The sequence below is a fragment of the Trachemys scripta genome, chromosome 3, assembly GCF_013100865.1.
Source record: "Trachemys scripta elegans isolate TJP31775 chromosome 3, CAS_Tse_1.0, whole genome shotgun sequence".
In the NCBI taxonomy this organism is placed as follows: Eukaryota; Metazoa; Chordata; order Testudines; family Emydidae; genus Trachemys; species Trachemys scripta.
In genome coordinates, this window is record NC_048300.1 from 188507364 (window position 1) to 188521860 (window position 14497).

At 41.9% G+C, this 14497-nt stretch overlaps 1 protein-coding gene across 3 annotated transcripts in view; it reads left to right on the plus strand.

Annotated features, from left to right (window-relative positions):
- Positions 1-14497, plus strand: part of RCAN2 (regulator of calcineurin 2) — a 161543-nt gene that overhangs the window by 12835 nt on the left and 134211 nt on the right. For all 3 annotated transcript variants that reach the window (XM_034766647.1, XM_034766649.1, XM_034766648.1), the window contains one exon: positions 928-1154. In XM_034766647.1, the coding sequence (XP_034622538.1) occupies positions 930-1154 (225 nt within the window). In that variant the 5' untranslated portion in view covers positions 928-929. The remainder of the gene's footprint in view (positions 1-927; positions 1155-14497) is intronic.

Sequence of the window (14497 nt, forward strand, 5' to 3'; positions counted from 1 at the left end):
AAATAATATGCCAAACTTATGGACATGTCCTAGAATTGTATCATGTTTTGACACATAGTTAGGCCTCTTTTAGGCTGCTGGTCAATATTTTCATTAATGACTTGGATAATAGAGTGCAGAGTGTGTCTATAAAATTTGCAGATGACACCAAGCTGGGTGGGATTTCAAGCTCTTTGGAGGACAGGGTTAGAATTGAAAATGATCTTGCTAAATTGGAGAAGTGGACATCGCACTCCAGGAAAGATTTGGACAAATTAGAGAGAATCCAGAGGAAAGCAACAAAAATAATAGGTTTAGAAAACCTGACCTTTGAGTAAAGGTTAAAAAAACTAGGCATGTTTAGTCTTGAGAACAGAAGATTGAGAGGGGAACCTGGTAACATTTGGCATAGCTCACCTAAAGAGGACAGTGTTGGATTGTTCTCCATGTCCAGTGAAAGTAGGACAAGAAGTAATGGACTTAATCTGCAGCAAGGGAGATTTAGGTTAGATGTTAAAAAAATCTTTCTAACTACAGTACAATGATTGTTAACCAATTCCAGTACTTAACTAGGGAAGCTGTGGAATCCCCATCATTGGAGGTATTTAAGAACAGGTTAGACAAACACCTGTCAGGGATGGCCTAGGAATACTTGGTCCTGTCTCAGTGTGTGGGGATGGACTAGATGACCTCTTGAAGTCCCTTCTGAACCTGTACCTCTATGATTTTATAATGCAGACATGGTCCTAAAACTTTGATTTGAACCTCATTGAAGTTGATGGTAGTGTCCTGGGTTTCCAGCGCAAGTTATTGCATTGTTGTCTAGTGAAAGTGACTTTCAGATTGAGCTTGATTTCAAGTCTCTTCTAGGACTAAGAATTCCTGGAGAGACTTGTGTGTATGATTTAAAAGCTTTATAGACTAACCATCTTTTCTCCATGCCATTAGGAATGAGGGGAGAATCGTATTTCCTTGGAATGCGAGGCCCTGGTCACTATGGCTGTATTCTGGAGGATGGGGGACTTTTCCTACTCTACTCTATAGACCGAGACAAGGATATAAAGAGATGTTTTGCAGAGGAAGATTTTCATGAAATAACTGATTTCAATGATCTCCCAAACGCTCTCTTCGCTTGTAACGTCCACCAATCTGTGTTTGAAGGCGAGGACAGCAAGGTATGGTGTGACTTTTCCACTTGCATGTGAAGTATGGAAAGTATTTGTTAACATTTAAATGGTGCAATGCTTGTTCTTACTTATATGAAAACTATTTTTTTAAATGTTCATCATGTATAAGGGTACTGGAGCACAGACTTCAGGAGTCCTTTTTTTGGGACAGGCAACTACAGTCAGCCCCAATATTTGACTCTTTAAATAAGACTTGCCTGCCAACTATAGTGCATAAAAAGGTTTTGGGTTTTGTTGACGTTGTGCAAATCTCACCAAACGTGTGGGCACACGTATCATAGCAACCATCACTGCAGACATGGTGGAGGTGGCAAAGTTAAACACAGGAAAGAATGTTTCTCCTGCTCACTGGTAACACGTTACTGTGATGTTACTGCCTTTCCTGTATTGCTCACAAATGTTTTAAAATCTGATCTGAAGTAACTTCTCACCTGGGAAAGTGGAAAAAGGTGGGTTCTTCTCCCCCCCGCCCTTCCCTCTTGGTTTCATTTTTGCTGATCTTCAACTATGCTACTTACGTGGAAATTTGAAAATATTTATAGTGCTATAATTAGGCTTGAAAAACTGAACTGGAACCCTTTAAAATCCTCTAGAATCCTGATGGCTGAACAGCAGGGTTTGTGGCTGGAAAAGGGTTGTGCAGGAGGTGTGGGATTCTTGTTTCTTAGGAAACACCGATTGGGGTATTGTTAGAGGGAGGCTAGTTTTAAAACAAAACTGATATAGTTCTATAATTAGCTGGGATTAGGCTTGGCTGGCTGTTGCAGGGATGCCCAGCCTGGTAGTTAAGGTTACTTGGGTGGCTACACATAAGCTTTTTTTTTTTTTTTTCTGGATGGAGAATCTCAGATAAGTTGACTCCAGTGAACGTAGGTTTTCATTGGAATTGTCTGAAGGCCAGGAATAAAGTTTATTTAGGATGGAGAACTGAGAGCCTGTGTGGTGGGGGGAAGGTATGGCTTTTGGCTGAAGGGTTCCCAGGCCACAGCACCAACAAGTTAGCTGGAAGCCTGTAACCCTTCGTGCTATTAAAGGCACTGGCCAGTGTTCTTGGTTGAGGTTCTGCAAGTTGAATTACCGTGTGTATAGCTTTACTCTTTTGTTTGGGGGGTGTTCACATTTTTCTTCAAGGTGAAGATATCTTATGTACCTACTGTAAATAACATGGATTAGGAGGGAATATTCCGAATCTCTGCATCATAAAGAAAATGATCTGCTGTGGGGTCCCAAACTCTGCTTACTGATGGCAGCCAGGTTGGCACGAAGGTTATTATGCTTATAAAAAGCACACAAGATCTTTTTATAGGGGAAAAAGGCAACACGCCACATTTATTGAGAATACAGCAGTTAGCATAAGCTTTTCTCACACACACACACACTCTCTCTCTCTCTCTCTCTCTCTCTCCTGCCAGTTGATGTTTATAGTTACCAGTCCAGAGTCTGCATCAATCTAGTGGCCAGCCAGATTGATCGCAGAGGGGAGCTGGGCTCTGTCAGTTGCGATCTGATGCTCCTGGAGTGTGGCAAGTCGAACTCAAAGTTCCATGGCAAAGCACCTTGTTCTTATAGTCCTTTTTCTCCGTTGAAGTCTATGGATTTTGCTGTGTCATTTATGACTGGTTACTCCTTAATTGGTGCCATCTTTTGATGTTAATACTCCAAAGCACCTCCGAGAGCGTCATCCTGTCCTGGTTTCAATTTAATCAATTATCTTGTCTTTTAGGGGTGCCAGCCTCCACCACAGGGTTGTCAATCTCCCCTTCCTTAATTATGGACGCATGTTGATGGTTCTCTGGTGTCGTTAAGTCTCTTCACTCCTCCTTCCTTGACCATCTGTCTTTAACAATGTCCTTCACACCTTATCTTTTCCTGATGCATACACTCCTCATTCACACAAACAGTCTTTTAGAGAGACCTTCAAAGGTATACAAACAGCAGTGTTTATATATGTTGAGCAAAAAAGACATTTGTAAATTAAACCTTACTAAATCTTGTGACCAAAACAGTTCACAATGGAGCCTGGGCCTTCAACATACCTCTAATCTCATTAACATAGACACAAGACAAGATCCTGTCTCTTACTTACTAAACCTTAAAACAAAGAAATGTATATTTAACTAAAGGGCCTAATTTGTAATGCATATAGGAAACAAGACCCCATAGTAAACATAACTTATCCTAAAACAGAGGGCGACCATAATCAGCCATAAGGACTGTTCTGGTCTGTTCCTGCCTTAACATTAGTACAGACATTAGGAGTCTGTCAGATGTGTTTCTATCAATGCCCCTGAGGGTCACTCCTTTTTTCTGTTCAAAAAGGGTGGCTGACAGGATGATCAGATCATACATTAATACATACTACATTATTATAACGGTCAATCATTATAACCTCTAATACAAATATCAAATCCTACTTCTACAAGGTGATCAGCAAACTTCTACAAACTCTTAATAATAACCTTAGAGAATTGTGCAATCATAGGGTAGCTGGTGGTGCAGCTACCTCTATCTCCTCCTAGAGCTGGAAGGGATCTTGAAAGGTCATTGAGTCCAGCCCCCTTCCCTCACTAGCAGGACCAAGTACTGATTTTGTCCCAGATCCCTAAGTGATCCCCTCAAGGATTGAACTCCCAACCCTGGGTTTAGCAGGCCAATGCTCAAACCACTGAGCTATCCCTCCCCCCTTAAGATTAAGGAACTCTGCTTACAGGTAAGTAGTGACTCTCCTTTTATTTCAGTCTCTATGTTAGACTAGATAGAATTACAATACAGCTTCCAAGTAACACAAATGTGCACCAAGGGACCTGATTTCCCTAGAACAAATACTTGTGTTCCCAGCTGATTTGGTTTCATAATCCTTTCTATTATTAACTACTACTGCAGGATAAGAACACATGTGATTTTAATATAAAATCTTGTACGTTTACTAGGCTAAAGTAACTGTTGGTTGGTTTTGGTATCTTAAGTGCCACTAATGGACTCATATCCTGCAATATCGCTTTTTAAATCCAGTTTATAGCAATGGCACAGTGGCCTGTTATGAAAACCACATTGATGTAACTTATACCTACAGTATATGCATTAAATTTTATGTGTATTACAGACCAAGTAAGAACTCTTGCAGTATGCTTGTGTTTGTTGGCTTTGTTACTCTTTGAAGCACATTTTTTGGGGGGGGGGTCTGGTACAGATGGGTTTTTATAAAAGATAAACCCAGAGGAGGTTGCTAATGTAAATTTATTGTTTTGATCTGGTGTGTGAGCTTGAATCCTAGGTGTACATTGCATATAACAATTTTAGCCTATTAAGGGGTCACAGTGACAATTTTTAAAAAACTTCATTTTTGACAACTGATGTTTTTATCCTGGAACTGAAAGCACTTGAGACAAACTATACTTATAAGCACATGGTAGTTTGGAAGGTTCTTTGTTTAAAGTAAAACAAGCCAAGTAGAAGGATTAATGTACTTTCCTTTTGTCTGGGGATCTCTTTCCTGCAGCCTGTCACATGGTGGTTGTGGGTGTCTACATTTGAGAAGAGTTTCATATCTAAGTTGTAGCAAATACCTTTTCCCTACCTCAAAATTAAATTTAATAATTTCTTCTCTTTTTGCTTTCTCATATCTACCCCCTTAGATTTCATATGATTCTTTCCTGTCTTCTGCATTTCTCCTTCCCTCTCTTTCTAAGGGCTGGGTCAATCGGAGAGAAATCCCTTCTGGTTTAATTAAATGCGACCTACATTTTTGGGCTATATCCTCCTGAGGACTACAAACAAATGCTGCCTGGGTGGGAGAAGGATGGCTAAAGATGAAGCCATGCTGGAGTCATTGGACTTGATCCCAATATCTGGTTATAGCCCTTGCATAGCAGTGTCTTTTTCTGAATGCAGAATCCCTACTGCTTCTCCTGCTCTTGGTCCTCTTCATGTTATGAGGAAACCTAGTGGATGCCAGATTAGAAAAGATCTTTCTGATCTGGAGGATCCACTTAAAGAAGTGACTGCTTGCTCAGTGGTGGCAGAGGAGAGGAAGATCGAGACTATAAAAGGACAAAGCTCTCCTCCATGAATGGCTGTACCACAGGAACTAAGACGCCTTTGGCACAAAACTAATTCCTTAGCCCAGAAAATAGACAGTGCAGAAAGCAAAGAAACCGTCCTACTGGGCAAAAAACATTAAGAACATAAGAGAGGCCGTACCGGGTCAGACCAAAGGTCCATCTAGCCCAGTATCCTGTCTACTGACAGTGGCCAATGCCAGGTGCCCCAGAGGGAGTGAACCTAACAGGCAATGATCAAGTGATCTCTCTCCTGCCATCCATCTCCATCCTCTGACAGACAGGCTAGGGACACCATTCCTTACCCGTCCTGGCTAATAGCCATTAATGGACTTAACCACCATGAATTTATCCAGTTCTCTTTTAAACTCTGTTATAGTCCTAGCCTTCACAACCTTTTCAGGTAAGGAGTTCCACAAGTTGACTGTGCGCTGCGTGAAGAAGAACTTCCTTTTATTTGTTTTAAACCTGCTGCCTATTAATTTCATTTGGTGACCCCTAGTTCTTGTATTATGGGAATAAGTAAATAACTTTTCCTTATCCATTTTCTCCACATCACTCATGATTTTATATACCTTTATCATATCCCCTCTTAGTCTCCTCTTTTCCAAGCTGAAGAGTCCTAGCCTCTTTAATCTCTCCTCATATGGGACCTGTTCAAAACCCTTAATCATTTTAGTTGCCCTTTTCTGAACCTTTTCTAGTGCCAGTACATCTTTTTTGAGATGAGGAGACCACATCTGTACGCAGTATTCGAGGTGAGGGCGTACCATTGATTTATATAAGGGCAATAATATATTCTCAGTCTTATTCTCTATCCCATCTTTAATGATTCCTAACACCCTGTTTGCTTTTTTGACCACCTCTGCACACTGCGTGGACATCTTCAGAGAACTATCCATGATGACTCCAAGATCTTTTTCCTGACTTGTAGCTAAATTAGCCCCCATCATATTGTATGTATAGTTGGGGTTATTTTTTCCAATGTGCATTACTTTACATTAAATTTCATTTGCCATTTTGTTGCCCAATTACTTAATTTTGTGAGATCTTTTTGAAGTTCTTCACAGTTAAGTCCAAAGCAGACTATCTTTAGCAGTTTAGTATCATCTGCAAACTTTGCCACCTCACTGTTTACCCCTTTCTCCAGATCATTTATGAATAAGTTGAATAGGATCGATCTGAGGACTGACCCTTGGGGAACACCACTAGTTACGCCCCTCCATTCTGAGAATTTACCATTTATTCCTACCCTTTGTTCCCTCTCTTTTAAACAGTTCTCAGTCCATGAAAGGACCTTCCCTTTTATCCCATGGCAGCTTAATTTACATAAGAGCCTTTGGTGAGGGACCTTGTCAAAGGCTTTCTGGAAATCTAAGTACACTATGTCCACTGGATCCCCCTTGTCCACATGTTTGTTGACCCCTTCAAAGAATTCAAATAGATTGTCTGAGGACCACTTCCTGGTGGATGGATAGGTGGAAAAGAAGAGCACGCAACATGCACAATCTGAGAACTTCCATGGACGACGTACCTGGGTTAATGTCCAGGCTTTTTCATATGAAATAGAGACTAATTAGTACTCCGTTTGCAATCTGATTAGAAAAGACAGAGTTTCGGAGGAGGAACAAAAGCACAGAGAGGTGAAGTGAGTTGCCCCAAGGTCACTCAGCAGATCAATTGCAAAACTAAGAACAGAACCTAGGTCTTCTGACTCCCAGTCTATGCCCTACCCATTTGCCCTTTTTATTTTTAGATTACAGGCTCTTTGTAGCAGAGACTCTATTTTATTCTGTGATTGTGTGCAGTGACCAGCACAAAGAAGCCTTGATTTTTTGGTAGGGGCATAGGGCATTTTGCTACTGGAAAATGAATTAAAACCCTGGGAAACGGCACATGACCCAAGTAATTGGTTTAAGTCACTACTCACTTGTGAGAAACTGATGGGATTACTTGTGAGTAAGATTTGGCAGAAGTGGGCCTGTTATTTTTGGCTTCTAGAGTAGCTGAATGAGAGGATCTGCTCCTTTCCTGTCCCTGATAAGGAAGCTGTGTTGTGAAGCCAAAGGGCATGACTTTGATAACAGCTTAAGGGTTTGTGTGTATTGCTTTTAACTTGGCTAATTGCTCTGTGTAACCATAGATTTTTTTTTTTTTTTTTTTTTTCCACTCCGTGATCTTTCTATTTAGTACAACGGCATTTCTCTGTACTGTGTGTATTAGTGTTTTCCTTGTAAACCCCTCCTTTGTGGGAGTTCTGTAACTTGACTCTACAATTCCCTTCAGGCTGGAATTGGTAAATATACTGTAACCGAAGCACACATTTATTTTCTTTTGTTAAGATGCTTTAGAGTTGTAGTTTAACAAGCTTCAGAATGTATTGATACTTAAATACCAACCTCAGAGGTGCCTTAAAAATGTAAGATGGGCAGACAAGGGACAGACACTTGTCTCTTTGGTCAAGTCAATGAAAGACTATACAGCTACTTCTTCTCTCGCTTACTTCTGTGTAAATCAGGAGTAATGCTTCCAAAAGAGATGGAGTTACTGATGGAAAAGCTAGTGTGAGAAGAGGATCAGGTCCTGTAGGTTTAGGTCTTTATGGTGTAGCTGGCTGCAACACTATAACTAAGGTCACATTACAGATTTGCCTTTTCCAGTAATAGTAGTGAGAGAGAACGTATTCATCCCTGAATCAGTACTGAGATCCATGTAGGAACTAACAGGAGGTGATTTGTATCCTCCTCATCTTGGTGATTCTGGTGTGTGATTGCAGAGTATTTTCTGGGGAGGTAATCAACAATTTAAATTTAAAATAAATCTCTAGAACTGTAATGTGTGTGGGAAGGGTTGGGGTAGAGAGAAGAGTGCAGCTGAACTGATGAAGCAGGACTGTAGCTTTCAATGGAATGGCTATAACAGGAGTGCAGTACAGGGAATAGCTAGTGTTTTCATGTTACTTTTCCAGTTTAAGATTCTTCAGCTTTACTAATATGTTGGGCATGATCCTGCTTTCGTTAAAGACAATGGAAGCTTGTTGCTGACTTCTATAGCAGCAGGATTGGGGTCATTATCATCACAGCCTTCAGAATATAGGCTATTGTATGTAGTCTGAGTGTCTCAATCTATAGAATTGGCTCTAAGATCCATGCCTTAAGCAAACTCTGTAGCCTGGGCTACATTCGGGGACATATGTGATACTTCAAAGATTTAAACACATGCTTTATGCATTGTAAGTAAGTCCTATTGACTTCAGTGGTGGCTAAAGTTAAGCTTGTGCTTGTTTAGTAATAAATATTTTTCCTTGTGTACCTGAATTAATTTTGTTAGCAAAATAAATCTCTGCGGCTGCTGGCAATACTTAAGGTGTATTGCAACTCAATGAACTTCTGCATTGCCTCTGTTTTGTATAAAAATCATTACGTTCATTCAGGAACTGAAATAGGCTGCTGTTTTACTTTTCAGATGAAGATCATGCAGAAATGAATTGAGAGTCGCTTTGGCAGAGCTCCTTCCTAAACAAGGAATGGAGGCAATGTGACTGGGCATCATGAGTGGAATGTGTCCTAGCTTCCATGTTCCAAATGGCTGGTTCAGGAGGCATGTGCTGGGATGCAGTTTTTGTTTGTTTGCATGGAGATCTGCACTTTTTTAACTTCATTTTTAAAACAGTCTGTGAAAACCCAGAACCTCTCTGGCCATATGACATCACTGGAGCCTCTAGGTGTTGAGTCATCATTATTTTTAGGAAGTGGCACACTTGTTTTGTTCTAATAATAGTATTCAGGCCTGGACTCTGTGGAAAGTCACCCCAGCAAAGATGAAGTCACCACTCCAAGCTGGAATGGAATGCAGGCTCCATTCCTGACTTCCTGGTACACTTATTGTAGCTTTATTTTACTTTCATTTTTTCTACCTTTTAAGGTTGCCTGTTTGTTGGTGTGATAACACTATCTGAAACTGCCACTTGAAATGGCAGGATGTTTTGTGCTGTGAGATTTTTACCCTAGTCTGTATATAGCAGAACATAACATGGTATGAATGTGTTAATCCATTGCTTGGTAAAAACAGAACCTTCTCCACAGGATATGTACTATATAGGCAGCTATCTATACAGAGCCTGCACAAAGGGATCATTGTGAAGCAGAATGGGGTCCTGCACCATGTTATGGCTCATAGCTTCATTATGAAATCTTAGGCTAGCGTCATCCCACCTTCTCCATCTAGGCAAGAGTCTATAGACAACAGTGTATTATCATCCGCTGTTCAGAACACAGTAGCACTTGTGTGCTAGGCACTTAGAAAATACAGAAGACATTTCTGTTCTGAAGATCATACAGTCCAACAAGAACCTTTATTTCCTATGGCTTTGCAATCCCACCATCTCCACAGACTCAAGTCCTTTTCTCTGCAATCTATGTCAATGCAATATTTGAAGCGCACAGCGGGAGAGTGGCCACAATTTTATTCAGTCCCCAGGAATTTTACCCTCTAGGAGTCTGAGTCTCACTTGCAGGTGGGATTTTTAGTTCTTGGATCCTCTCATTCCTTCATTTCTATGGATGTCTGCCTTGTGCTTCATAAGTGTCCCATTGGGCCCTGTCTATCCTAGAGTGCTAGTCCTTGCTAAAGAATCCACTCAGTACCCACTTTTGGAACTAGGGAATCAGTTGGGATGGGTCCTTGGGTCAGAAGCTTGCAAGACCATTGTGTCCTTGTTTTCCGCAACAGCAGGGCAGCAGTCATGTACGTGCAGGGGCTTGCCATTTATTTGAACCCAGACATACCATAGTTCTGGGACTATCAAACTCGGACCGGTACTGCTCTCCCCAGTGTGTACAACTGTCTCGACAGCCCTACAACATGTGAGTTTTGGGTCTTCCCTGGTACATCATACATTGAGTGCTACTACATGCTTCACCCTAGAACCAACAGCAGGGGACAGAGAGAGGTTGGAAAGGTCACTGTGAATATGTTAGTGGTGGAAAGATGCCAAACCCAAAAACGCTCCCTTTCTGGTTGAGAGATAGATACATGTTTCGTTCGGTGTCTTCATATCTTTGTAGACCCAGTCTGCCCCTTCACAATTCTAATGCATATGCCCAAGGAGGGATGTGAAATATGAGGTAGGAAATCTCTCTGAGAAGTTCCTGACTTTACATTCTCTCCATTAACAAAGCCATTTGCAGAGGGTATTAACGGTGGATCAGGCCACTGGTCCCAAAGAGAACTAGGTTTTTATAGACCTAGAGCCTGATTCTGCTCTTATCTGAATCAACTCTAAAATTCCCAGTGAATTAAAGTATGTTGTTGCAACCGGCATCCTGTTTGCTAGATGGCCCACAACCTGCTCTGTGTCCTGTCATTCCTGTTCATAGCCAAGACCATCCAGAAAATGAGATGGGAGAAGGCCACGCTAATTCTACTCTCGCTTTCTGGCCAAGTCAACTGACCAGCTTTCTGATCTGATAACCTTGTCAGAAGGCTCTCCCACAGAAAAGACTTGCTATCTTGGGGCCCACTGTTTTCCACAATCTAGGCAAGTTGAATCTAGCTGCCTGTTAGTAGCTACCCTCCGGGCATCCAAAAACTAATAAACAAATTTCAAATACTCCTCAATTTGGCCAACATTGTAAAAAAACATTCTTACTTTTAGAAATATTTTCAGAATTAAGTTTTAATTCTGCATTTAGCACCTGGCTAGTACAGTGATAGGTGCTTGGTATATGCCTGAGACAATGTCTGAGTTTCAAACTCTGCCGCAGAGATTTATAGTATTTGTGGTTTATTTTCCTATATGCCTACAGGGCATTTAGGGGCATGAGTGCCTTCACATTGATCGGAGAATATCTCTGGGTCCAGATCAAGTGGGTTAAAGGTAGACTTCTGATTTTTGCAGCTGAAATTAGGAATGTTGCTTCAAAGCATGCAGTTATAAGACCGCCAGTGCTAATTTTATAAAGATGAACTGATGAACATTCTTCCCAGAACACACACAACAGCCCTCTTTTCATTTGGAAACTTACTTTTTCTCTTATAAGCTGCTGTGGAAACATTTCTTCCTAGCATTGCTTTCGGTGGTCATGCCCTGCTCAGCTGCATGCAGAAAGTGCTCACTGTGCCATGAACAAAGGGTGGAGGGGGAAGTTTGCTTGAGAAAGAACCAACCAATCAATATAAATAACCATAATGACAACTCTGGCCTTGGCTACATTGGTGCTGTACAGCGCTGCTACTTGCTGTGCTCAGGGGTGTGAAAACGCCTCCCCCCCCCCCCAACCGAAGCGAGTGCAGCGCTGTAAAGTGCCAGTGTAATCAGAGCCTGCCGCGCTGCACGCTCGCTCGCAGCGCTGCAAGCTACTCCCCTCGGAGAGGTGGAGTACATACAGTGCTGCGAGAGAGCTCTCGCAGCGCTGGCGACGCGACTACACTTGCGCTTCACAGCGCTGCCGCGGCAGCACTGTGAATTCCCAAGTGTAGCCAAGGCCTCTGAGACTCCTATGCATTTGGGTTTGTATAAAGAGTGTGCACTATTCTAAATAGCGAGGTGTGTTAGTGTAGTTGTTGGTGAGTCCATGCCAAGATTTAGGAAGACTCTATGTGGTGACATTAGGATGCAAAGGTTGTGCTAATCTATGAGCTAGAGTAGGGGTTCTCAGGACCAATTTTTTGGTGGCCTCAGAGTGCGGCCACCAACTCTTGCTGGTGGCTGCTCTCACTTTTTCTTAAAATACTTAATCACTTTAGGAAAAACAAATAAATCTGCACATATACACAAGTCCAAATCATTGTAATTTATTTATTGTTGGCTAGTAAGTCTGTTGTGAAAAGTGATATGAACAAGCATACAAGTGTCGCTTTTCACAGCAGACTTTCTCAGCCCTGTCAAGCCTGGGGATAAATTAAGCCCTGGATGCAGTTGCAGGCTGGAGCCCGAAGCCCTGTGGCCAGAGCCTGCTGCCCCGTCACCCCAAGGCTGAAGCCGAAAGCCTGAACCCCACTGCCCCTGGGAAGGTGGGGAACTCACCGCCCCCCGGTCCTCACGTATTGTGCCCCAGGTGTCTCCAGAGGGGCAGCAGGACTCAACCACTGCTGGCTGCCCCAGCAATCAACACCAATGCCGTGCATCCTGGAGCAACAGGGTGGGGCCACTACTTTGCTGCCCTTCCCTCTCTTTCTCCCCCCCCCACCCCCACAGTAACAGTCCAGGAGGCTATGGCCGCAAGAAAAGCCCCTGGTGGCTGCATGTGGCCACATTTGAGAAACACTGAGCTAGATAGTTCTAAGATCTTCTCTGTGGCCTCAGTAAAGAATCCCCTTTATATTCGTTACAGCCCAGTCCTGTCTCTTCTCTAGCATAAGGGACACTACAAGATAAACAGTAGAGATGGGTCTGATCCAAATACTCCTGAACTTTATGGAAATTTGTACTAATGTCCCAATTCTGCAACTGGCTCCCTTCTATAGTAGGCTGATCCAAATCCCTGAATCTGAACATCCCTGGTCTTTGAGGAAGTTGGGATCTGGATTGGAACTTTGAGGCTGGAGCACCCTTTCCAATTAACAGTATTGGAGAGCAAGCATGTAGGTGTAGTTCAGCCAAGAACTTGCTCTGAAAAGGAACATATTTTGCTGGCTGTTTTGGTCTTCCTAGATAATTCTCCATGAACTTTTTGAGACGTTAGATGCACTTACAATGTCTTCACTGTGCTAGAACACAGCTGAGCCTGTCACAGGACAGTTGTAGAAGATATACCCTTCTGGGAGGATAAAAAGCAAAACACACCAAAAATACTGCTGTAATCTACCCGTATAATTTTATGCCATTTTATTCCTAACCAGCTCGGAGAGTTTTGGATTAGAGTGCTTCGTGTCAATATTCAACGGGGAAATAGTTTGGTCAAGTTTACTAGCAACTGGTACTGTTTACACCTCATGCCCTGCATTGTTTCTGCATTGTTGTCTCTCTAGTCAGGGCATCTGTGGAGTGGCAGAGCTTTGCCTGACTTCAGTCAAACCCGGGGGGAGGCTTGACCACAGACAGAATAAATAACCGCAATAAACTCAGACTTTCACACAATTATATATTTTTGCATCTAATTTAAATGCTAAAAATGTTGGCCCAGTGCAGTGTTAAACTTAGAAGTAAACTCCTCCGAGTTCTGATGAAGGTAACAAAAGGACTTCATCTTCTAAATGGAAAGAGGTTGCATATGTGTCACTTATAGCAAGGGCCTTGGTTCATTCCATCAAACGATTTTAATCTCCACTGATAGCAACCATTTTTTCTCATTCCTTTTTGTGCTTCCTCTTTGGTAAACAAGACTCCAAGGAGTCCTCATTCCTAAACAGAAAGTCAACAAATATCAGTTTTTCTGGTTGATAATAATCAAAAGTGCAGTAAAGCCATCCTAATGCAGTTAATGCAGCAGCTGTTCCCAATCTTAATACCATCATTGATATCAGGACTTGTGGCTGGATTAGGATCTGTTTTCTGGTCCAAGGAAAAGGTTTCCATATGAAGGTCAGCCTTTACTACAAGTAGATGTGCACCATCTTTATGTAAAGGCTACATTCTGGTTGAATAATGTACAGTGCAATAGGCTTGCAATTATTTCTGAAGTAAATTGCAATTATAATGGAGTTTTTAAATTAGTACAATACATCTTTTATTTTGCCTAGCACCTGTCAGTCAAATGATATATCCATGCAGAATTAAATAGCATAGTTACTAAGTGAAATGATGAATAATAGGAGAGGGGAGAGAGAAATTAAGCAAGGGGGCAAAATTATTTTCAAAAGCTGAAAAGAAAGGAAGACTCTATAAAGCAGAGAGATAGGAAGCTGTTCCTTGTAGCAGCGGATGCAGAGGAAAGAAGGCCAACAATATCAAGACTGGCAGTGACCGAGAAGAAGATGGTGCTAGACAGGCAAAGGAAGATAAGGTGCCTAATTCAGAGATGAATCTAGGGAAAGAGTTATCTGTTGGTGAAGTTAGATCATTGTGCTGTTAAAACAACTGACTCACCCTCTAAACTTCGGGTGAAACCCTGCCCCATTGAAGTCTGTGGGAGTTTTGCCATTGGCTTCAGCGGGGCAAGGATTTCTCCCATGGTTAGACTCCAGGGGACAGATCTCCAGCTGTAACGAATTGCGATAGCTCCAGTGAAGTTAAACTATGCCAGTTCATACCTGCTGAAGATCTGGCTCTATCTCTGCATTTGGCCCAATATCTTTGCTTATGAGCTTTAGCAAATCTATGGAAGGTTTAAA